The 26,466-nt window shown below is 36.1% G+C and overlaps 1 protein-coding gene across 2 annotated transcripts in view; it reads right to left on the reverse strand.

Annotated features, from left to right (window-relative positions):
* The window catches only part of Cpr (Cytochrome P450 reductase), a 177,561-nt gene that overhangs the window by 137,915 nt on the left and 13,180 nt on the right, over positions 1-26,466 (reverse strand). Inside the window, exon 1 of one of the 2 annotated variants that reach the window (XM_081770601.1) lies at positions 1,185-1,281. The exons of the other annotated variant lie outside the window; for it this stretch is intronic. Within the exon in view, the coding sequence (XP_081626727.1) occupies positions 1,185-1,266 (82 nt within the window). The 5' untranslated portion in view covers positions 1,267-1,281. Of the gene's footprint in view, positions 1-1,184; positions 1,282-26,466 lie in introns of those variants that run through there. 2 annotated transcript variants of the gene reach the window in all.

The following is a 26,466-nucleotide window of genomic DNA, read 5'->3' on the forward strand; positions in this document are numbered from 1 at the left end:
TGAAAATGCACACTGACATAATATTACTTAGTCCAGTGGCGGCAATTGGACGTTAAAAGTAGGGGGGCAAGACATGATCTGAATATTTGTATATCAATGTTAATATACAAATTTCCCTGGTTGAAACTATATACATTAATAGGCCATTTCAGAAAAGTGGGGGGAAGGCAACTGCCCCCCTTTGCCCCCCCCTAATCGCCGCCCATGACTTAGTCAGATGGCCAGGAATAGAATGAAGGACGTTTCGCAGCACAACCGCACTGCAAGTAAGTGCTGTACCAGTGCCAGACTGTCCACGTTAGCTACTTAGCGATTGCCAAGGGCCTCGCAGGGATCACAAAGCGCAGGGCCTGTAGGCCTTGGGCAAATTTTCTCGATCGCAAATACTTTCTTGAGTCTTCCAAGTCCAACCGAAAACACTGCGGATGCCTAAGTTTGTCTTTCCGAAAGAAGTTTTCTCGGGCCACACTTACTCATATCAGTATGGTCCGTGAGCCAGTAAAACTTCGTACTTAGCAAAAGACCCCTTCTAGTCCTTAACGCGCCCTTGCGCTTACCCTCCCATGGTACTCACGTCACATGTGAGAGTAGGGATGCACACGAGACAAGATTTGAGACTGTCTCGTCTCGAAAATGTACTGTAAAAACGGTCTCGACTGGAATTCTGTCAGGAAAATTCTGTCTCGACTCGTCTCGTGCGCATCTCTATGTGAGAGAGCATTTTCTAAATTGAAAAGTGTTAAAACTAGACCAAGATGTACGATAAGTCAAAACCATTTGTCTCCTTTACTTTTTACGCATACAGAAAAAGATTTATTTCAGATCTAGATAAAGAAAAAGTAATTGATTTGATTACTGCATCAAGTGAAGAACTGCGTAAAAACTGCCAAAGTAACTGAAGAAACTTCACAATTACGTTTGATTGTCTCAGTATCATTGTAACTTTTCCGATCTATTTGTACTACATATTTATCAATACAAAAATTATATATATATATATATATGGGGGGGGGGCGAGGTGCCAAGGGCCCTCAACTTGGCCAGTCCGACACTGGCTGTACCACTAAAAGTCTAACACTATGCAACCGAGCCATTTTAGTATACTTATTAGAACCGTAAACCAAAACTGATAAATTATTTAATTAAAAAATACACGAACAATTTGGAAAATTATATATTCCTACCTGGCAAATTAAGATGGTCTACACATATTCGATAAGGTCCTACACTTTTACTACTTGTGTTGAAGATGAAAAATGTTTCCATGGTCGCACCGCCGATATTTCAACTCAACCCTGATATTCAACTGTATATATATTTACACTAGTTTTCAAGCTGTTCCTTGAATATTGAGAAGTTAATATATGTTTCCAGTAATTTTGAATAAACAATTATAGTTCATAAAAGAAGAAAGAATACATGTGTCTTGAAAGCTAACTGGTTTAACTGCGGCCGAATAGGCCTAGTAGATGTTGAACTTTATACGCGAGATAGAACGTAAACAAACCTAGGAATACTAAAATAAAATCGATTCTCGGAACATTTACATTTAAATATCATAGATTAATTGTATTAAATGTCACAGATAGATACGTATTACAATATTTCTATACAAATCAACCAAGATTAATCAGGTGAATATCTGTATTCCAGCTATCGTCATTGAAAACGAAATTTCACTTTTCCATCTAAAAGTGATAACCTTTCTTTCCATGTTTGTTTGCTTTGTCTAGTTAAACGAACGTATGTATAATTCTTGGAAGTCCTAAGTCATTCAAAACAATTCTGCTTACCATGGCGTACGGAAGTTTTACATGACTTGTCATTATTTTGATTACTGATAAGAACTCAAACACAAGGATAAATACTATAACTACACATACACCATAATGCTGAAGGACAAAATATTAAACTAACAACGAAGGACTTCACACGACAGATTATAATCACACATTCTGAGTTTACCATAAACATTAACAGTTTTATAAAGAATCATGTGCAGATGGTAAACATGTAGTCAGAAGAAAGAGACAAAATGAAACCTAATCGTATACTTATCAAGAATCCTGCTCGCTTATCTCCACTGCGAAAAAAAAAAAAAAAAACCTAATCGAATTAAGTGAAGAAGTAACGATAATACACACTTAAATAATAGTCACGTGATTTAGGATAGATTACAATATGACTACCTTTCTTCTAATTATCAGATCACATGGCGAGCAAATGAAACACAAATACAAAAATATGGTCCACAGCACTAAACATTCTTGCTCCAATTCCTTAAACCGAATCATGTTGTGCCATTGTTGTTATCAATGAAACATTTTCTTGTGAAATACGCGGAAAATTTCGGCCGAAGAGAGCTCACTCCTAGAAGTAAACTAACTACCCATTGTGAATGTTTTCTTAAGAAACGACCTATGCCATATATTATTGGGGTTATTAAAGAAATGCATAAAGTATCAACAAAATCGCGTTAAGTCGTATTTGAGAAGATCGTATACACAATATTGTTTTGTTCGATATCGAGAACAAAATGACCTTTGAACTGTATCTGGTGATTGTTAAATAAATTTCTTTATGAAACATCAACAAAATCGTCAGACCTGTTTTTCAGAAAATCGTATAGAAAACATTTCGAAAATAAACTATCCCTCGTATTTTTTTTTAAGGACAAACGAGTTATAACCCAGTATCGGGTTGTTAATGGAATATCCTATCCTAACTATATATAAAACTACATGAACTGACATTAAATAAAGGGGTACTTCCAATTGATATGAAAAGTTCAAATTTGACATGATTGTAACTTTCTGGGATTAGCAACAGAAAAAAATTGCCAAAAGTGATTATTTTTCAGTTTTAGGGGGTCTAAAGGGAGGGTGAAGAAATTCTCCATGTTATTTAAATGGACCTTTTTTTGGACTTACAATCTCGTTTTAGGTACTTGGAATTTAAATAAAAACTTGAAAATCGGTATGCTTATACGTTTTCATCAGCGTTATCTAAATCACTAAACACAAATATTTTCAACTTCAGAGTGGTTTTAACGGGAACTGAAAAATCTTCCCCATGTTATTTATATGGGACACCTTGTACACCCGCAAATTATTGGGCACTCCCAGTAGGGCTACAATGATTAAATTTGACCTGATTATAGCTTTTCGGGACTAACCGACAGAAAAATTGCCAGAAATGAATATTTTTAATTTTTAGGGGGTTTAAAGGGGATAAAGAAATTCCCCATGTTATTTACATGGGCATTTTTTTTTTTTTTTACATATATTATCATATTTTTACTTGGAATTGGAATAAAAAGTTGAAATTCGGTATGCTTGTACGTTCTCGTTAGCGTTACCCAAGAAAATCATCAAAAACAAAAATTTCCAACTGTAGAGTGGTTTTATGGGGAACTAAAAAATCCTTCCCATGTTATTTATATAGGACATTCCATGTTATTTATATAGGACATCATCTACACCCCAAAATGTTTAGGCACTTCCGGTAGGATTAGAATGATGAAATTTGGCATGATCGTAGCCTTCCAGGACTAACCGACAGGAAAATTGTCAAAAGTGAATATTTTTATTTTCTAAGGGGTCTAAAGGGGTAAGAAGAAATCCCCATGCTATTTAAATGGGCGATTTCTTGGGATACAAAATCTTATCTTTTAGGTAGTTGAAATAGGAAAATAACTTTGAAAATCGGCAGAATTGTGGGTTCAAGAAGTTCGAGGCCGTAGGGGTTTGTGGGCAAAGCCCTCAGCTCGTAAAATTTAGACGAAATTCACTTTTGATGCAAAGGCTGATACATAAGAGATGTGAGGCCGTAAGCCAAGCAAACACGGGGGACTGGGGGTGGAGCCCCTAGCTAGCCACAGGCTAGGATATATATATATATATATATATATATATATATATATATATATATATATATATATATATATATATATATATATATATATATATATATAAATTAAATCGGTAGAAATGCTTTCGAAAAAATCCATGGTTTTATTTTCACCTTCCAATATATTAGCCTTATTTTGGGAGGTAGGAAAAATTGAAAAAATAAACCCTCTAGAGAATGTTATGGAAAATTTAAGTTTAAAATTTGATACGGATAAGTTGAAAGGTATGAGCTCTACGCGAGTGTACATACATCGAGACGAACGAACGGATACAAAACATGTAAATGCGATTAATCTCAAATTCGATTTTTTCATGATCACTGTTGGCACAATGGATAACTACCGTGAAAGTCACCGTTATCGTCGAAGATTTTAACGGGCAAACTCCATTAATAAGCTCAGTCGAGATAACTGTAGTATGAAAAGCTACATATCATTTTATCATAGGCAACCAGCAATGCTTTGCTACTGTTAAGGTTGACTAGGAGCTAGGGAATAGTATAGATTTTAAACTAGATATGGATAGCCATCGTTGAAGTCACCGTTACCCGTGAAGATGTTAACGGGCTCACTGAATTAACAAACTCTGTCGAGATAATTGCTGCATATCCTTTTATCATAGGCAACTAGCAATGCTTTGCTGCTGTTTCGGTTGAATAGAAGCTAGGGAATGTTATAGATTTTAAACGGGATATGGACAGCCACAGTAAAAGTCAACGTTATCTGCGAAGGTGTTAATGAATTGACTTCATTAATGAATTCCGCCGAGAAAATTCATACTGTACAGTTCTATAATCTATCTACCGCAAGAAACAGAATTTAAAAATTTGCTTTCATTCAAGAATTATAGACTGGAGTAACGTCCGTCCATTCGTACTAATATTACAAACTTGTGAAGCCCACTTTCGTAATACTAATAAACCAGTTGCATTCCATTATTCCACTATTATTATCTTATTTCAATTGCACTCTATTCCCACACAACACAGGTAGTTTCCTTTGACAAAATAAAAAAAAATTATATCTAATCTACAATACAAAAAGAATCTTGAAAATATACATCACCTGCCGATGTAATTACGTCTTAAATACCACATGCAAGAGACACGTAATTTTCGAAAAGGATACCAAACCCAGTGCAAAGAGGACATTATCTGTTACAACTATCAATCTCGTTAGTTATTAGTTTTTGATGTAAAAATACTACAATTATTTCTATACCTTTCATAATATCTTCTGAATGTTCCCTTGACTATGATGCAATGATGCTCGTTTTCACTTTAAGGACTTGTATCCAAGGTTACACGTTGTAAGGAAAAACAATATTTTTCAATCACAGAACATGCAAGAAAACGCCTAATTTCCAACGAATGAATGTCAGTGCAGCATAAGGAAAAGACTAACTAAAAAAAATCTCTCCCAAGCCTGGTTTTGTTATCGTTGTTCGTCACTGTAAACCAATCGATTCTCATCATTTCGGCAGTGGAAACAGGATGTGATTTCACTCTCTCTTCACTACATACAGCAGCGTTTCCCAACCTTTTTCAACTTGCGGCACACTTCAGGGTAACTTGAATTCTCGCGGCACAAATATTATTATTATTATTATTATTATTATTATTATTATTATTATTATTATTATTATTATTATTATTTGAAAATATAAAATACTGTAGTATCTTTTCTGATTACTGACATTCTTCTTACAGAGAAGAAAGCTCGATTACTGTTTTTTCCCCCTGGTAAATCATTATGCTTATTTTTCATTTTCATTTAAAAATAGAAAACAATTGCAATCAGATATAGGGCTCAAGTTGTTAAAAATACACTTTATTTTTCGAAAACTGTATCCAACCTTTCATTAAGAAGGAGGATCACTAAATAACAAACGAACAAACAAATCTCTTTTACTTTTAAAACACAAATGTAGGTAATTCGTATGCATGTTGACTTTGCCGGAAGGATTGAATAATATTTTAAAATTTCAAGCTAGGAAATACTGCAACAATAAAGAAGCAATAATGGTCATAACAATGATAACGAAAATACTTTTTTTTTTCAAAATTAGAAATGTGCAGAAAAATGTTCTACAGAAATTAAAAATGTTCTACAGAAAAGTAATACAGTATGAAACTTTAAATTTTAGATTCATAGTAGTAATGTGAAATACAAATATACCTTTTTCTCTATGTCATGCAATTTGATTGCTATAGAATTAATAATTTTGTTTCGATTTCCTCGCGGCACACCGGTTGGGAAACGCTGACATACAGTATGTGAAGGTAGCGATATTCGTCCTACATGTTTATTGCTTTCGTTACATGTCCTACCCTATCTAGGAAAAATGAAATATTTCAGTTTAACGTCCCACGATTATACCCTTTAGGCTAATGGAAACGACGATTAAAACAAGAGAATGATGATGGAAGAATTGGTGGAATGAGAAAGTGGGAGCGTCCCGAGAAAATCCACGGACAGTACGTTGTCTATCACAAACTTAATTGGTCGGGGATCGAACCAGGTTCCCCATGCACCAAAGGTAAGCACTCTACCACTGAGTCATCATGGCCCCTTACCCTATCCAAGAGATGGTTCGGCTGACTAATTAGTGTTGCCCACAAGACGACATACGAGATGTGAAGTATGCGTCACGTAGAAAACTTTTTTTTTTACGTGTAATTACCCAATCCTGATTATTAGACATATCATACATTAAAAAAAAAAAAAAAAGATCCGACTGCAAGTACAACCATATGAGTTCTTAAGACTCTATAGTGTACAATTCTCTATTTAAAATCAACTGTTTCTCAGGCGCTGACAAACTTACAAACTCAAGGAATTATATATATATATATATTAGGGTGGTCCTTAATTTTTGATTTCCTAATTTCTTTGGACTCAACCCCTAAAATAGTTCCATATGGGACTAAATTAAGGAAGGAGAAAAATTAACTTTATTGAATAATATTAAATGGTGCCCCAAGCGACCTCAAATTTTGAATCCGATTACAGTACATAATATATGGGAAAAATCTGGAATAAAATCTTGTAATTTAGAAACGGCTTAAGCGAACGCAAAAATACAATGGATAATGGAACTAGAGAAAGAAACACATCTAATGTTGTATGGTATTGTCACAGCGGCCATCTTGAAGTCCGCCATATTGGATTCAGATCAAAATTTTCAAATAGGAAGAGGGTCATGTGACATATCTTTTTGAGGCGGCGTTTCACCAGAAACACAAATCTGGCACTATTTTAAAGATAGCCTTAGTCGTCTAAGAATTATTACCTGTAAAAATATTTCTCTTTTTCACAAGTAATAACTCTTACACAACTAAATGTAAATACATGAGTTTGGCTCGAAAAGAACAAGAGGGATATGCGCGGTTTCATTAGAAAGAGGAACGCAAAAGAAAAATGCAATTCTGAAAATGATTTGTATGAATTTTACACCAAAATGCACGGAGGTAAGCATTTCAAGAAATGAAGAGGAAAACCCAGTTGAGTATGTAAGATAAAATGTAAATATGTGCCTGTGTGCGCCCGGACCCTGAAAGAGATGTAAAAGGGGAAAAACTAATTTTAAAACTCCAAGACAGGTTGCTGCTCTTGATCGATACAAGTCCACTGATAGAACGAGAATACATATTCTGACAGCGACTGCAGAAACATTAGGTCATAATGTAAAGGAACTAGTAATAAATATGCATCGATGCTGAGAGAAAATCCGTAGCGAAGTTGCATAAGACCACAAAAACAATTTCGGAGTGCATCAAGTGCGTTAGTTGTACAGCGGGGGACACTTCTAAATGGTACAGCTATATGGAGATTTACGGCTAAGATGTACCATTTAGAAGTGTCCCCCGCTGTACAATGAGACGGAAAACTACTGCCGAATTTGACTGGTAGAGAGACTATCGATGGGTTATCAATATTTATTACAGGAGATGCTCATGAGAGGCTAATTGGTGTTTTCAGTTTGTCATCATGAAGAGGAGAACGAACATATTATTTCTACTAAAGTTCATTAGTTTGAAGAATGGAACTTGGTAAAGTTCATGCAGGTAGTTTGTTGTCACACTATTCCCTGCAATATGTGTCATGTGAACGGTGCTTTCATTCTGCTAGAGCAGATGCTCCAAAATGACCTATACCTTCCTTGTAGACACTACATTTATGAATTGGTTTTAAAATATGTATTTGACAAGTGTTGTGTTTCGTTTGCATCTGGACCGGACGTTCCCCTATTTAGGCATTTTCAGAACGATTGGTCTAAAATAGATTGTACTAACTTTATTCCAGAATTGATGATGATAATGACGTAAGGAACAACATTTCAGATGTAAGAAATGAAGTACTGAATTTTGCTATCAAACTTGTAGAAGCAGGACACCGCAGAGAAGATTACAGTAAATTTTTAGAACTGACACTCTTGGATGGCATACCTCCTCGAAGAGTTTTCTTTCGTTTGCCTGGAGCAATTCACCATGCAAGGTAAATGGGAAAAGCAATATACTGTTTAAAAATATTTCTCTTTCGCCAACATTTTCGTTTAACGAAGCAAATAGAAACGGGTCTTCGGAGAGCATGAATTTTTCTGATACGACTATATGTCCAAGCTTGATTTAAATGTGATCAAGTATCCCATTCATCATTACTACAAGACCTGCAATTTTTGAAAGCTTTGTACAGTTATAGGCAAATAGATAATGAATTATCTGAAGTGGCTCTTTCTAAATTTTCTCGGCATCTCTGGTACTTGAAGGAGGAATACGTAGCATTGGAGTTTTTTGATGATGAAGTTAACATAGTGGAAAAACAAAAATTGGTTGAAAGAATTAAAACTGTAAGGAGAAACCGTGAAGCAGCAAAGAGGCTTGACGCAAGGATAATACCATAAAAATTCTTGCGAAAAGAGAAAACAGTGATTTTGATACAACAAACAATTTTTTCTCGTGAGATTTAAAATACCCAAAGGGTTTCTTGAGTGTGATCCGATTTCATGGTCATATAACAATGACTATCTTCAAGGAAAGACAATAGTTAAATTCATCTCCGTAATAAACGATGCAGCAGAAAAGGGAGTGAAACTAACAGAAGATTACAACATCGTTTTTACGAAAAATGAGTATCAGAAACAGTTTCTTTTGCACATAGTGAATTCTCATAGATAATCTTTTCCTAGATGTGACAAAAGTGAACTGTGTAGTATATAAGATTGAAAACCTATTGAAAACTTACTTAAAAGCTACAGTACTACATAAATAAGGGATATTTCAATTTATTCCATGTTATATTTTTGCTTTTTCCTCATAATGGTCTATAAATCATCTTGATGGAAAAACTTATTGATAGTTCATGGGGAAACAAAGATTTACCTTTCTCTAGCAGTTTGTTTCCAGTTTATGTAAAATACTTCCAAAACTCTTACAAATCTGTGGTCCATAGCTACAATAAAATAACATTACATCGAAGCATTTCGTTTTTCACACGTAATAACTCTTACAAGATTATTGGTAGCTTAAAAATAATACGAGATTTGTGCTTCTGGGAAAACGCCACCTAAAAATGATATGTAACATGACCCTCTTCCTATTTGAAAATTTTGACCTGAATTCAAGATGGCGGACTTCAAGATGGCCGCCATAATAATGCTATACAAAATTAGGTTGTTCATTTCCTCTAGTTCCATTATCCAAGATATCTTTCCATTCTCTTAAGCCGTTTGTAAATTACAAGAGTTTATTCCAGCTTTTTCCCATATACTATGTATTGTAAACGCATTCAAAATTTTAGGTCGTTTGGGGCACCATTTAAAATTATTCAATGGATCTAATTTTTCTCCTGGCTTAATTCTGTCCCATATGGAACCATTTTAGGGGGTGAGTCCAAGGAAATTCCTAAATTTATTTTTCCCGATATAAATAAGGACCACCCTAATATATATATATATATATATATATATATATATATATATATATATATATATATATATATATGGTGTGTTTCAAAACAACACCGACAACGTTTGGGAGCTGATTCCTGACACCAAGATAAGACGAAAAGTATAGACTAACTTGGGTGCACAAATGCTTCCTTTCGGAGTTACAGGCTGCCCAAAGAAACATGGAAAAACGAACTTTAAAGGTCCATAGCTCCGAAACTATGGGACCTACCGTAGTCGGGTCAAGACTTTATTTAAGAAATAGTATGTGCCCTAGACAAATATCCATGTTTCAGAATCCTGCGGTACTTCCGTAACAATTTTTATAGAGGTAGTTAGTGAGTACTTCAAATTACAAGACCGTAGCCAAACTCCCTCTCCAAAAATTGTTGTGTGAGTACCTTAGGATTCTGAAACATGATTTTTTTTGGATAGAGCACATATTAGTTCCTAAGTGAACTCTTGACCCGACTACGGTAGGTCCCATAATTTCGAAGCTATGGATCTTTAAAGTTCATTTTTTTTTAATGTTTTCGGAGGCCTATAACTCCGAAAGGAAGCATTTGTTCACCCAGGTTGGTCTATACTTTTCGTCTTATCTTGGTGTCAGGAATCAGCTCCCAAACGTTGTCGGTGTTGTTTTGAAACACCCTATATATACACACACACAATAGAACTAGGATACACGAAATGAAGAACAAGCATTCCTTGAGAATAGAACGGTCACTGCAGCTGCTTTTACTTACAATGATGTGTCAATCACTTTATGAGAATTCCAAGATTTTTTTTTTTTTTTTTTTTCGCTGATACACTTTGTTTTGATACAAAGGAAATTTCCTGATCAAAACGGGACTGGTAGAAAATATTTGTCTTGAGATATTGCTTCGGCCAATCGCATCGGACGATTTATACTTCCAACACTATTCCCACAAACCTAAGGGAACAAAATATTTTGATGACTTGACAGGGTTCACAATGCATTTATTCCATCAGATTACGTTACTAACGTTATTTGGCTAATGTTTGTTAATAATACAAATGTCTTAGCTCACGAGACACGTATTGTGGGCATTCTAAAGAAGATAAAAGCATGGGTTAAAGGAGACCGAAGTTGGTTATGACAAAACCACGATAAGTTGCCTTGTAGACCAAATTTTATTCAATTTCAAAAGCATCACTATGATAAATCAAAGCTCGATTCTAGTATTTCAATTAAAAAATGTCCTCCAACAAAATCTCATCCGCGAAACCTAAAACCTGTTTGTGGGCACCCTTGTATCATCAGGGAACAAAAAAGAATAGAATTAAATTGTCTTTATAAGAGTAAAAATGTAATAGAAGATCAGATCTTTGGCCCACATCAATCATTTCTTGGTTTTATTAAGAAGGTGTACAAATGTCTGTCGAGTTACTAAGATGGGAGGGCATCTGGAGTGTGTGATTCCTCGTTATTGCGCCCCTAGTGCTAACAAAACAAGTATTAAAAAGTTCCGATTTTTAACGGGGGTCCAGACCCGACCCCGTGCATTTTCTCCATGGGTGCGCCCCTGCACAAGTCTTAAATCAAGGATTAACACGATTAACATCCAATGCTGGAAAAGGAAACTGATTCAGGAAATGAATATCATTCACTCTCCAGGAGAATAGTGAGGTTGATGAACCAAATAGATGAAGTGAAGTTTAGAGAAAAATACCTTACTTCTATTTTGAACACTGAACCACGTAAAATCACGGTTTGTAGTTCAATAATATTTATATAAATGTTTCCGAGTAAACTTCTCATTATGATTGTTTTTATGCTTCTAGAAGGTTATATTACACGCTACTCATTCAACGAACTCTCTAGGATTTTGGTAATGTAGGTGCAGGCAGGCTAGGATGGGACAACACATCCTAACATTGTTGCCAGAACGCTCTGTACTATTGACACTTAAGATCTCAAAAACAATCTCTAAGTTGTACTTTAAAAATCTAGAAATACGTTGTATGATAGCAAGTATCTTATGAGTAGAGACCGGATGTTAGGCAAAATGCCTATTCTTTATTATTAAAGATATGATCAAAAATAACGTTTTAAAGTTTATATGGGGGTTTATACTTTCGATTTAAGTCAATTTTATTTTGCCTATTTTGTCTATTTTGACCTTTAGTGCCTAATATTGCCTATTCTATGCATTTTCTTCAAAATAAGCCTTCATTGGGAAAATATTTAATTTATATAACATAAATAATACGCACATATTAAGTGTTTGTAAACACGAGCACGTGGTACGTTACGATATATATACATGGTGAACTTCAAAGATGTGCACATACTTCGGGAGGTGAGTAGTAATATCAAAAGAAGACAAAATGTTTTCTTGTATTTTGTCGAACTCCGTGTCTTCTACGACTGACAGAGTGCCAATCTGGTATTGAAAATTGAATCCTGACAGTTGGAACGGAACCGAAAGATGCGCACATACTTTGAGAGGTGATTCGTGATATGAAAAGAAGACAAAAAGTCCTCTTGGATGTCACGAATCACCTCACGAAGTATGTGAACACCTTTATGGCTCTTTCCAATTGTCAGGATTCGATTTTGGATTCCAAGTTGGCCCCCCTGTCACTCGTACACGACGCAGAATTCGACAACATGCAACAGGACTTTTTGTCTTCTTTTGATGTCATGAATCAGCTCCCAAAGTATGTGCACATCTTTCAGATTCACCCAGTATGTATGAAATGCGTAACAAGCTTCGTTTTTATATATACAATAAAAGAAGATATTAACAAACAAGTATGTTTCTATATTCTTTGAACATTATCTATGACTTGAACCTATTTTTTAATGATATTGAGTATTCATCTTCATTATTTCGAGTTACATTTGTGCCTATTTTACTGCCTATTTTTAAATTTTAGTGCCTATTTGCCTGCCTATTTTCCAGGTTTTTAGTGCCTAAATATCCGGTCTCTACTTATGAGAGAGTTAAGAAGTTACTCAAATATATCCAAACACGGGAAACAAGAAATATACAAAAAAGAAAGGATTAATGTAGGGAATCTGAAAATCGAAGTTAATGTGGGTGCAGCTGCATTCACTGCACCCATTGTAGCGCCGCCTATGCATGTAAGTAGGACTGGATTAACCCATCTGGAGCTCCGGGAATAGAAAAAATATGTGGGCCCTGTTGATTTCACCTAATACATTTCTGTGAAAGTACAGTAGGAAAGTTAAGGGAATATGTTTCATATTTTTTGTCATATTTCATTTTATGATTATGATTGTATCTTCATGATTCTTTTTAGATAGCCAGTTGAGAGACCACCTGGAGGCACAGGGCTATATTCCTCCTTACACCCCCCTTAATTCGACTCTGCAAGTAAGATATATCAAAACCATGTAAGTCAAGTGCAATCAAATCATGAAAGAATATACTGAAAAAATGAAGATCAGACATGGATAACTGAATTACATTTGTTTCAACACTTACATTTATATATATATATATATATATATATATATATATATATATATATATATATATATATATATATATATATATATATATATATATATATATACACTACGGTATGTGTGATATTGATCAAGCATTGTAATTATCTATCTTTCGAAAAAAAAAAAGTTAAAAAAAAAAGAAATACATGAGTTCTAAACTTGTTGCCACGTGTTCCTCGATGTAACCTTGACTTCTTGTATTGAAACACCGGTTATTACATGTAACCCTCAACGTCAGCGCCGCACACACATATTAAGTAATAATGTTCATTTTTGTGATATATCATTTTTTTTATGCATTGAGCTGGTGTCCTTGTATAACACAGACTCGACTTCCGTATTTTAGTCATATATCAATGAGGTCTATGCAACTACATTACCGTAATATGGTAACACAAAAGGCTAGGCATTCAAGAAAGAAAAAAAAAAAGCTAGTATTAGTTGGTCATTTCTTTTAACGACCAATAAATATCAGTGGCGTATATTGGTTTCATGGCTTGGGCTACCACTAACCTTTATAACACTGTGCATTATTATTATTGTTGGAGTTTAGTTTCCACGTTATTATAGAATCTTTAAAATAAGAAAAACCTTACACAACACACTTTCCTTTTATCAAGTAGATAAATATGATTTTCTCTTCACTAGGAAGATTTATATTATCTTATTAGTACTATGGAAACACAATTGTATATTTCTACTTTCCTTTCTTGCATGAAGTATCCCTACATTTTGCATTGGATAGGTGGTAACCCTACTCACCAGAGTTAATGGAAGCTGTTCGAGTAATAATGTTGAAATAGGCGATTAGCAACGAAGGAGCCTCAGTCTATAAGAGCCTTCGCAACGAAACGCTAATAGTGAAGCAAGTATTTAGAACACCTATGCTAACTATCGCAAAATACTGTAAAACACAAAATTTTCGTTGCGTTGGCACAAACCGCTATGGAAAGAGGCTTAAGATGTCCGAAACAATTCCCAGAGACCCTCAAAATGCACTGTCATTACTAGTATAATTTCCCTTTGCTCTTCGCTTATGCTCAAGAAACAGATTTCTCTAGAGGGGTCATTCCACCTCAGTTCAACCACCCCCTCCCAGTGACCATCATGGATTTTCATGAAAAGTTGTACACATAAGCTGGGTAGTATTAAGAGATAAAATACCAAATTTAAAAACATTTCGGTAAATAAAACCAAAGTTATAACAAGATACGCACCACAGTGCGTAGGCCCAATATTTGTCGAAATAAGCAATGTTGCCTGCGGCACGTTTTCAGAGTCCCACAACTTTTTCATTATAAATGACATCAAAGTGAAATTTACAGGATGTACAGAACTAAACACATAGTTTGTACTAACAGCAGCAGAATGAATTTCCAGCACCAATTCTGGCTGATATATTCATTTCAAATCAAAAGAAAAAAACGAAATAGTAAAATGTTACAAAGTTCAGCATTTTTTTATGGGAAGAAGAAAGTAGGTGGGGCGAACCTCTGCCAGTCCTTGGATACACCACCTTGCCGACTTTCAAACAGGGTAATAACAAAACAGTTGGTTATTTACTTTTGTTGTAATTTAACAATGGAAATGCGAAAAAAAGCAAAAACGACGAAAAATTACACAAGTTGGCAACGCTGTAGCACAATTCTGATAGCTCGTACGAACTTCTATACTTGCATACATGATGACCATAACATAGCGTAAATGTCACATAAATTACATCTTGTTACTCCAAGGTATGTGGGAGTTACGAATCAGTAAAACATAACTGATGAATGAAAAGCTCGTACCGTAATATGCCAATATATGGTCGACAATTGACTATGTGCATAAGCATAAATATGAATATTCATAATGTAAATTATTAACAAGAAACCTGTTGCAATAGCGCTGGACATTAGTAAGCGTTATAACAGTAAAGTTTACAACCCTGTGCACAATTTATGTTTAAATTTGAACAGTGGTTAGGCAGTATTTACGTGATAGTACATGTATATCTACGTGGTTGTACAGGCATATCATATTCTTACACTTGGAAGATTAAAATAGAGACGTTTTCGCCTTTAAATTACTTATATTTCTTTGTAAACGAGTCCCACTTTTCGCAAATTTTTGTGTTGATGCCTTGGTCAATGTAGTACTGCTTGCCAGTGGCTGTGGAGGGAACTGGTAATTCCATTATGATATGTTCAAAGGGAACCCAGCGTTCGTCAGGAAACTGAGGCCAAGCAAACGTTGTAGCAGGTCCGGCTGGTGTCATGCAGTTCACCAAGATGTCTCCCTCCTCTTGGCAATACTGAACTATACAGCCCACGTACCAATTGCTGTCATATGCAAAAGCAACATAACACCCTGGCTTGATGCTACTCAGAAGTCTTTGAAAATCAAGCTCTTGCTTAGTATCTACACGGACACGCACGCAGTACCTGAAGTTGTCTCCAGATAGTCTGCTCATTTCTAGTTCACTGCAATTAACAGGACGAAAATAATGATGACTTCTGGTTCCGGCAACAGTTCTCACATGTTGCATCCTGCTCTGTTGCACCAATTCACACTTTCTTACATCATCTGCAGAAACAAAGAATAATTTGATGCCATGAATGTTTTCGTCCGCCCATTTAAACAACTGTTGGGGTGTGAGAATTTGCCCATCAGTTGTGTGTTGAAGACTTGCTCTTGCTACTAGTCTTTTAATTGTCCCACCAATACCATCACAGACATTCTTACCGTGACTAGTAGCGAAAAAATTCCACTCAGCTTGCAAATGAAAATCACTGTAATGCATACATAAGTTTTTAAAACTCTTACAGTTTTTGTAATGGCTAGCTGCACCATCAGTAAAATATTTCACCGATCTAACATGGGGCATTTTTTGTTTGATGTAGCCGATAATAGTTTCGATGTGTACATGCACTACTGTTGAGTCATGTACTAAGTGATCACTAATAATAGCAAGACTTAGCACTGCCAGTTTGCCCTGTTCATCTTTGTAGTATATAGCAAAAGGGTGAATTGTAGCTTGACTGTTGTTCCAGTGAAACCCCTGAACTTCATCCTGGATGATGAAGGAATAATTTTCTGAAAAATCAAGTATTATTATTATTTCATTAGTGGCTAAATTATCTTTGGATTGTCTAAGGTACGATGACTGGGCTGCCGCTGTAAAACTGTGAACAGTTAGCTTATCTACTTTTTCACAAAGTGAATGTACGAAATCTGCAACTGTGTCTTGTTTGGTTTCGAGAGTTGTATGATCAGTATGTGTCCACTGTTTGAATGTGACCATGTCTTCCTCATCCATACACAGTTCATTGAACATGATATTTTTTACATATTTCTCGAGTTTCCCTTTCCCTGGACACTTTTCACATCTGTGAATCATGCATGTATACGAATTCGAATCGCAGGTTATTACCTTCATTGCCTCTTGATGGTCTAAATTTAACTTTACAGCAGACAGCATTAGCTTCACATTTTGGTGTGTCTGGCACACACACACATTATGTGTACCTCTCGCACCAGCCAAAATTACCCATTTTGGACGAAGACTATAAAACTTGGACACACCCACGTTAACATTGGGATACTTTTGCTTGAATAACACGTACAATTCGGAGACATTACACAACAACAACCGTTTTTGTATCTGAATTTTGTCTCCATTAACCTTCACTGATATATAATCTTTTTTGCCTGGACACATCCTACTATTCTCATCGTCTTCATAAAATTCCTGGACCACCCGTTCAGTTTCTTGACTTACAGCCTTTCCTATTAGTTTTGTAGGATGTGCTAGCGGTCCATCGCTCATCTTTAACTTTCTAGCCTGTTTGACGAGATAATGTGACACCTGAAATTCATGAGCAGTTTTTTCTATTGACCAACTGTCTGGAACTAGAGTAAGTACTGTCATTTTTTCCTTACGTGTTGACATTGCGCATTTCTTCTTCATGTCCTCCAATATTTTATCAAGGTCTGAACATTTGTCACATTTGGACTGCTCTTTCGTTATTGTTAATTCATGCTCATCAATCGCGAAATCCTCACTTAATTTACGTTTTGCCACTGAGTCAACCTGCCGTAGTTTCTTTCTTGCATAACTACCTCTGTCTCTTACGCTAACACTTTGGGGTTTTATCGGTGAAATACCTAAAGCACTCACTGATGTCTGTAACTCAGGAGATACAAATGGCACCGTAGAGGGTTCATAGTCCTCATCACTGTTGTCCACACTATTTTCTTCCTTTAGTCTAACAAAGCACTTGGAACACAGTTTCTGGCCAGGCTTCATGTCCACCCCTGACACCTCCTTCACCTTTAGAACTGAAGGCTACGTTTGATGACCTTCTTGTGCACTTTGAAGGGATCAACACAATTCCTTTGAAGAGAAGGAAAGTAATCCACATACATCTTTTTGTGGTGGCAGCACACAGTCATACACTCAGTCATTACTGAACTTGACCCAACTGTCTGCATACCACTTCTCCACAACAGTAAGTTTCTATCAGGCAAAGGTAAGTCAGTCACATGTATCAAGCCACATTTAGAAGTATATACTGTTCTGTGGCATTCATCTTGAACAAACACACCAACACTACATGTCTCTAGTGCAGATTCATTGCAATCACTCAATGCCACAGCCATCTTACCGGTCACAAACACTCTTAATTACTAAGCAGAAAGAAAGGAAGCATCAACAGTATGATCATACTGATTGCACCACATCAACCAAGTCCTTTCTCAGAACGCATGGATGTCATCACTCCACAGTCACATGTCTGCCGTTCTGAATTTTCCATTGCAAGCATTTCCAGGTGTACGATTCTGCAATAAACAGCAGCAGTTCGTTTGGTCATGATTTACATTACAAGTATTCACAGTTTTGTTTATGGGGCCGCGGTGGATCAGTGGGTAGAGCGTTCACCTCTGGTGCACGGGATCCTTGGTTCGATTCCAACTCGCACCAAGTGAACTTTGTGATGGATTAACAGCGAGTGCGTGGGTTTTCTCGTCTCCTCCCACTTTCTTCATTTCACCATTTCCTTTATTTTTTTATCATCACCGTGCCCTTTAGTCTTGCCGGCATAACTTTAGGACATAAAATTTAAAGATTTCATTTCGGTTCAGTTCAGTTTTGATTATACATTTTGTCAATTGTTGACTTCATTATTTTATTTATTATTTATTTGCTAACAGACACCAGGTACAATTCAGACACCATTTTACACTAGAAACCGGTATAGAACAATAAAAAAGGGAAGGAATTTCTTAAGGTATCGGCCAGGACCTGTATGCTAAGGTACTATCCCGGCATTTGCCTGATAGGACTGAGGGAAATCCTGGAAAACATCAGTCAGGATAGTTGGCCGCGAGACATGAACCCGCGGCGTCCTCCCGAACGTCAATCCAACGCGCTCCCAAATGCGCCACGGCGGCTTGGTGCAAACGTTACTGTTCGAGATTTAAATCAATTAGTTAGATTTACAGATTCATAACTCCCACATACCTTGCAGTAACAAGATGTAATTTATGTGACATTTACGCTATGTTATGGTCATCATGTATGCAAGTATAGAAGTTCGTACGAGCTATCAGAATTGTGCTACAGCGTTGCCAACTTGTGTAATTTTTCGTCGTTTTTGCTTTTTTTCGCATTTTCATTGTTAAATTACAACAAAAGTAAATAACCAACTGTTTTGTTATTACCCTGTTTGAAAGTCGGCAAGGTGGTGTATCCAAGGACTGGCAGAGGTTCGCCCCACCTACTTTCTTCTTCCCATAAAAAAATGCTGAACTTTGTAACATTTTACTATTTCGTTTTTTTCTTTTGATTTGAAATGAATATATCAGCCAGAATTGGTGCTGGAAATTCATTCTGCTGCTCTTAGTACAAACTATGTGTTTAGTTCTGTACATCCTGCAAATTTCACTTTAATGTCATTTATAATGAAAAAGTTGTGAGACCCTGAAAACGTGCCGCAGGCAACATTGCTTATTTCGACAAATATTGGGCCTACGCACTGTGGTGCGTATCTTGTTATAACTTTGGTTTTATTTACCGAAATGTTTTTAAATTTGGTATTTTATCTCTTAATACTACCCAGCTTATGTGTACAACTTTTCATGAAAATCCATGATGGTCACTGGGAAGACCTTTGAAAATTGGTCGATCTGAGGTGGAATGACCCAGAGGCAACTGGTGATACCTGGCAACCCGTTCGTATGCTCTGGGTGGAGGTCTGCCGTGTCGTGACAAAACGCTGTAACTTGAGTTACATTGTTTTGTCGCTATAAGCATTTTTGAATTTCCCGCCACCGATATTTATGTTCACCAGGCCCAGCATTGAGCTGTCAAATACTTTTGAAAATATACCAAAAAGAATTTCGATCTAAGTAGGAAATTAGCCGGTCTGTTGCGACTTTACGGCTCTTTTTCTCAAAACTGCTCCGCCAGAGTTACAGCGTTTTGTCGCGACAAGGTAGAGGTGGAGCAAAGGGGAATGCGCTGATAACTACAAGATTGTTGCTGCAGTAGAGTAACTAGAAATGTGATGTGGTTTCTGCTGTGTTGCCATATCGAAGACCTCTTAAGGAAGTGAGACAGGCTGCGTGCAAAGAAGTTAGTGAATGTTTCTAAATACATACAATTCTCAAAAACTTGTAGCATTGAAACAAACTACTAAAGTATAAATTTATCAATATAATTACTTTATATTATAATAACTTTATTTTGTAATATTCTAGAGCTACCGCTGATAGGCCTGGTAGCCCACAAAATACGCTACTGATAAATATTTTCTTTAATGACACAACAATATCTTGAAACTTTCTACCATTTTGGACACAAAACTCTGTTTTGAAAACAGCACAAATAAGACTAATCACTGAATAAACTTTATTTTAAACGCCGTTTGATTAACGAAACAAACAAAGACGCATTTCTTGTAACTTACTGAATTTTTCTTGAGGGTCTTCCACTACGTTTCTCGCAACTTTCTTAAATTTTAGTGATGCAACTCATTGGTACCCACACTTTTTCGGTTCATGGTATCCTTAACACTTTGTACTAATTTGTTTAAATCCACTGAACGCTCTTCTATTTTACCCTAAACTAAGAACGCATTTTGTGCTAGTGAATAATTACGGTTTTGTCACTAGGTAAGTCTACATACTATTTTGAAAATATTCGTATTATGTCATGAGATTTATAAACTGTAGAGAAACTTCAACCCTCACACCAAAATACATTTCTTCAAAAGATAAGAAGACACTAGGATTTCGATAGTCTATCATTTTGACTCCCTGTATCCTGAAGGTGCACAGCTTTAAGTAGCAGTCAAGACTGGCTCTCAAAGAAGCAGCAAAATTTATGCGTAACATGAGTGTATAGAGACCTTCAGTCAACTTCAGTTTCTTTAAATTAGTGAATAAAGGTAATACACAATTAAGAAAATCTATATAGTTTTGTAGGACTTACTCTCTGAAGTGTTGTTATTGCAACCAAAAGTCTATCTCATACGGTACTAGCGAGACATCAGGAGACGTATTAATTTTCTTTTTAATTCCTCAGTAGATCAGTACATAAACTGAAAATTCAGATCTACTGAAAAAACAGTAGGATTGGTAACATGGCCACAAGTGGTCGCGATAGAAACAGGTGAGGCTAAGACGAAAGCAATTTGAGTGGTTAGGAAAATCGGCGCCCATTCTGGTAGTCGCCATCTTGAATCCACATTGCATATTTTACTTGAAGAGTTTTGGTGCCTTGGAGTAACTTCAAAACATGAAAGCAGTTTAAAAAAATAGAAAGCAACATCTACAAAACGTCTGCAAAATGCTATTAAATGGACTAAAACCAGTGGTGTTGTTCTGTATATATGAGGGAGAGAGAGAGAGTAGATGAATAGGTAGGTAGATAGATATAACTGTCCTACGAAACATAAAATGCAAGGTAGACAAAAGCAAGTTTTTACTGGATACCACATGTGGCAAGTAGCGACCTACACAGCATCCTAATACATGGTGGTGTTATGAAATTCGGTAGCACTGCGAATATCTTGAAAACGAATTATCCAAGATAGATGGTTGTCAAAAAGTATTGGAAAGACCTTCATCCAGCAATGGATCTACAATGCGTTCCAAATACAAGTATAAATAACACTCACCACTACACTCATGTGATCCCAGTTCTCATTGTTGATATCTGAGCATTTGAGATTAAGAAATAAACGCTTTGATCTTGTTCTGAGAGATCATATGTTTAACCCTGTAGCTGTAAGAATTTCTAAAAACAAATATAGTTAAACTAAAATTTACTGTTCCTGGGTATAACTGGTAAAATTTACTGTTACGCCTGGGTATAACAAATGGTTCTGCGAACTGGAAATGTTTTAACAACCGGTTCTAGCGAACCGGTGAGAACCGGCTGAATAGCACCACTGACTAAAACAATAGCTTCTCTTAGAAATCAAAAACCTGCGGAAGCAGTTTATGATATTATAATAATTGACCTGTTAATGGTAATAGAATCAATTTTCCCGAAAGAAAACTATTCCGGATGCGGAACGTAACGAGATTTTTAAATATTTACATATAAGCAAGGGAGTATAGTTTCACAGTGTGAAACTAAGACTTCTAAACTATGTGAATTCAATATTCAAACATGATGTAACACATCTATAAGTACTGGTTACAACAGAATAATAAGATCAAAGGTAGAACCTGCTCCCTGAACGCTGAATCCATAACAAAAAGCTATTAATGGTCGATGATTTGGCAATCGAAGATTTGGTTGCTCATATTTTTTATATCGATGAATTGGTCGTCAATAATTTGGGTTTCGATGTTTTGGATGTCGATGATTTTATTGTTAATATTTTGGCTATCGATGATTTGGTTGTCGATGTTTTGGCTATCGATAATTTGGTTGTCGATGTTTTGGCTATCGATAATTTGGTTGTCGATGTTTTGACTATTGATGACTTGGCTGTCGATGTTTTGGCTATCGATGATTTAGTTGTCGATGTTTTGGCTATCGATGATTTGGTTGTCGATGTTTTGACTGTCGAAGATTTGGATGACGACTTTTGATTGTCAAATGGAAATGTACCGTCGGTGAAATGCACATTGATGTTATTGGGTTGATGTTCTGCGGTCAATAATTTGACGTAATATCAAGTTAAAATCAATTTTGAAACAAAGGATACAACTGACGCCCACAAGACTACCATGAATGTTCAATTCTGCCCTAAGCATGTTGTGGCGTTCAATAATCTAACGTGTGTCAGAAGCCAAAAATGAGTTCGGAAGCACTGATCTATACTGGCGAGATGTTAAATTTTCTTATTACCAGACCAACCCATGATAATAATGTGGACTTGTTTTCTGACTCACAGTTGGTGGAAAAGTGATTTTCATTCAATTAAAAAGGAGAGAGGAACAGTGTTGCCAAAAAAAAAATTAACATAAAAAGTAGCTAAATGGGTGGTGAAATGACTCCAATTTGAGATGAAAAGACGCCAAAAAAATTATATCCCGACTCTCTTTTTATCTCTGTCACTGGCTATATAATATAATTCAGATAAGTGTACCTTGGCAATAATCTCTTTTTAGTACAATATATATGTTTTACCTTATGATCAATTTCACTTCAATGAAATCAAAACTGTTTAGAAAATACATATACAAAGAAAAATAACTTCACCGTTAACTCAAACTTTCAGAAATAATCGGTAATGTTGTATTATTTGTGCACCTCAACGGAAGCTCTGCAGACTAAATGAAATTGAACATTAAAATTGTTCTCTGTTACAGGGCAAGATGTAGCTTATCAGAAAACAAAGCGGAATTCTGAAGATTTCACACGCAATACATGTTGTATATTTGCCGAATTCATTGACGCTTGGGTTGATTCAAATAATAAGTAAAAGGAAAACTAACATACAAAAACTGCTTCCAACTAATAGTGCTTGATTTGTTCACAATACAAAAGTAGCTAATCGGAAATATTTTTTGTCGCTATTTTGGAAGTCGAATCCCCTAGATTCAGCGACTTTTTCCCTAAATTGGCAACACTGGAAAGGAAAAAAGGTTCAGAATATAAAGTGAAAAGGAAAGTTGTTGAGTCTCAAACTAAGTTTCTTTTTTCTCGTATAATGCTTTATCTATTGTACACATATTCGTATTTCTACTAGTTTATCCTTATATTTTTGTTGTGTTGTATTGGAACATTATTTTTCTGTATAACTTTTTTTTTTATTATTGTTAGTCTCTCCCTTGCTTAGGAAACAATACATGAGCTGACATTGGTTTCCCTTACAAGAGTAAACAAACGATACTCCCTCACGTGTTGTGCCTTCTAATGTAACATAAACAACACGTAATTATTATGTTAATGTCGCTGCCATATTGACTTAGCTACCATTTGTCATCTCCCTCTCATTGTCACTGTTCTGAGTGGAACAGCTGACATTGTTATTTAAACGAGAAACCCAATGAACTTCTAAAGATGATTCAGATTTCAGATTTAATTTTGACACAGTTCGGAGGTCAGGCCGCTTATGAATCACTAAAAAAAGCTATCTTCGATCAGCTATACATATTTTCTCTCAAATAAAGGAAGGCAGATATATAGTGAATGAACTGTACAATGACACGCACACAACGTTCTAGTTAAGATTTTATCTATGATATTGATACAAAGCTGTTTTAAATGTCATAGAAGTCGCTCTGGGACATAGAAATATACATAATTTGAACTAACTAAATATCCTTGGCGTTACAACCTACTAAAATGTCACAGCCGGCCAGACTGTTTTTATTTAAACAATGTGTGGTAGGCTCCAATGTTACCGCTTAATTCAAGTTGCTTGCGAATTAGAGATCTCCAACCTTGCGAGCCCGAGGCTAACAACTCAGTGCACGCACTGTGCGCAAGTCGATAGCGAGTCCCACTGAGGATAGTGATGAACCCGATTTAAACGAGGTAAACGGGCACGAGATGGGGCCCATCGTAGATTGCAAGCCAGAGCTCGAAAAGTGTAACTCTTGAGCTAGTATAAGCCCCGACTGGAAAATCGGCCACCTATTCATTCCCAGTTGTATCATCATGATGGGCTGACATCGAAAACTTTACACAGGCATCGAAGTTCGAACTCACAATCATACGCATCAAAGATACGGAAGCCAATTATCTGGCTACAAAGCAACATTGTGTATTTTAAAATCGATTTCGGTAATGTTGGTCTGTGGACAACAAATAATGATCGAGGCTTGCCCTTGTACTCTTAGATTGAACATTAGCTGAAAAAAAGACAGTAAAACAAAATTCAAATTAAATTACGTATAACATATCGTCGCGGAAGAACCAGAGGAACGTAACTCCATTTTCGTAGGTTTACAGGCGAGAGAACAAAAATATTATTTTCTTAGAGAGATGTGTTTTTAATAAGATGGTAATTAAGCTTTGTTACAACAGATGATCGACAAGGAGAACAGATGGCATTACGTTCCATTTGCACCAAGCGGGGCTTTCAAAATTATGTCCAAACATGAAGAAAGCGAAAACCGCATTTTTGGAGTTAAGTTCCTCTGGTCCTCACGCGACGATATAAGGATCCCATAGTTTGGAACTTAGGTAACGAAGTGTCTTTTACTCTTTACTCCACAACGGACATTTTATGAAATTTATTACTCTGTCTACGCTATGTTCTTCATAGCCTTTAATTATTAAAATAAAAAATGAAGTCCAACGGTTATGCTGGCTAGCCTAAAGAAGCCGGAGAAGATGGGGAATGAATTAAACTGTGAAATAAAGAAAGTGGGAGGAAACGAAAGAACTCCGAGAAAACCCACACTCACGGTGTTTGTCCACTACAAGGTTCATTTGGTGAGAGCTGGGATCGAACCAAGGACCTCATGCACCAGAGGTGAATGCATTACCACTGAGCCATCGCAGGCCCTATTAAAAGAAACAATATGCATTATTCCTTACTAATACTAATATACAATTACAGGAATTATAATTAATATATTAAATATTATAATTAATATATTAAATATTAGTACACTGACATCAATACATGCCCTAAGGATTCTTTTTAATGATAAATCTCACTTGAAAAAAGTTTAAGAAACACTGGGATACGCCATTCGCTTTATGAAAGGATATATAAGCAATACTGTATTAATCAAGCACATAATATTTCTTCCGAGTAACTGTTTCTGAAGAACGCTATGGACTTAATATATTGTCTGGAAGATCGGACTTGCACAATAAAACTTAATGGTCATTGTAGTGGAATTAGATTTTATGTTCATAATAAATTCACTGTAATCTCTGAAGAAAGGTCAACGAGAACGCCAGCACAAGCACTTTGCGTGATCCTGGTTGTAAGTCCCAGCTGTAATAGACCTTCGACTTCGCTCCAAGGCCACTGGCAGAGTGACAGTGTCATGTGAACAATATTACGTTATATCATCAGATGATTGCACGTCGTCTACCCACAGCCAGCCCTTCATTGCATTAAGCAAACGCTCATTAACATTAACGACTGAAAAACCATCCAAAATAACCCTCTTTATTCAACCGTCTTACACAAACAATGTTCAGTAGAAAAATCTTCAATATGGTAATGGAGTTCACGTGTCTTCTTTAAAACATCATCCACTCCTTATCCATACTATTTGTTTCCACCACAGTCTTCGGCCGGCTGTACATTGTGGGCCTTATGCAGAGTTGTTCTGAAGGGTGATTAGTGCTACACTAAAGATTTCGACTAACACGTTTCTTGCAGTAGTCAGGCCTTTACTATGACACTAATCATAGGTCGAAACGACTCTGCATAAGGCAGTGTACGTTTAAATCGTGCTTAATCAAACGTTCTAACCGTTTCCATTTAATAAATTTATGTGTTTTAAGTTTGTCCAGAAACTAAGTTAGAAATATTAGTGCTCAAATCTGAATATGCTTATGGTCCTTGTCTTAATCAGTAGCGTATTTTATGGGCTACCAGGCCTACCGGTGGTAGCCCTAAAATACAGTAGAGCGTCGATTATCCGAACGACCGCTTAACCGAACTGTGTACTCGCTCGCAGCTGTTACTCTCC

Source organism: Thermobia domestica, chromosome 9, assembly GCF_964235325.1.
Source record: "Thermobia domestica chromosome 9, izTheDome1.hap1.1, whole genome shotgun sequence".
Taxonomy (NCBI): Eukaryota; Metazoa; Arthropoda; class Insecta; order Zygentoma; family Lepismatidae; genus Thermobia; species Thermobia domestica.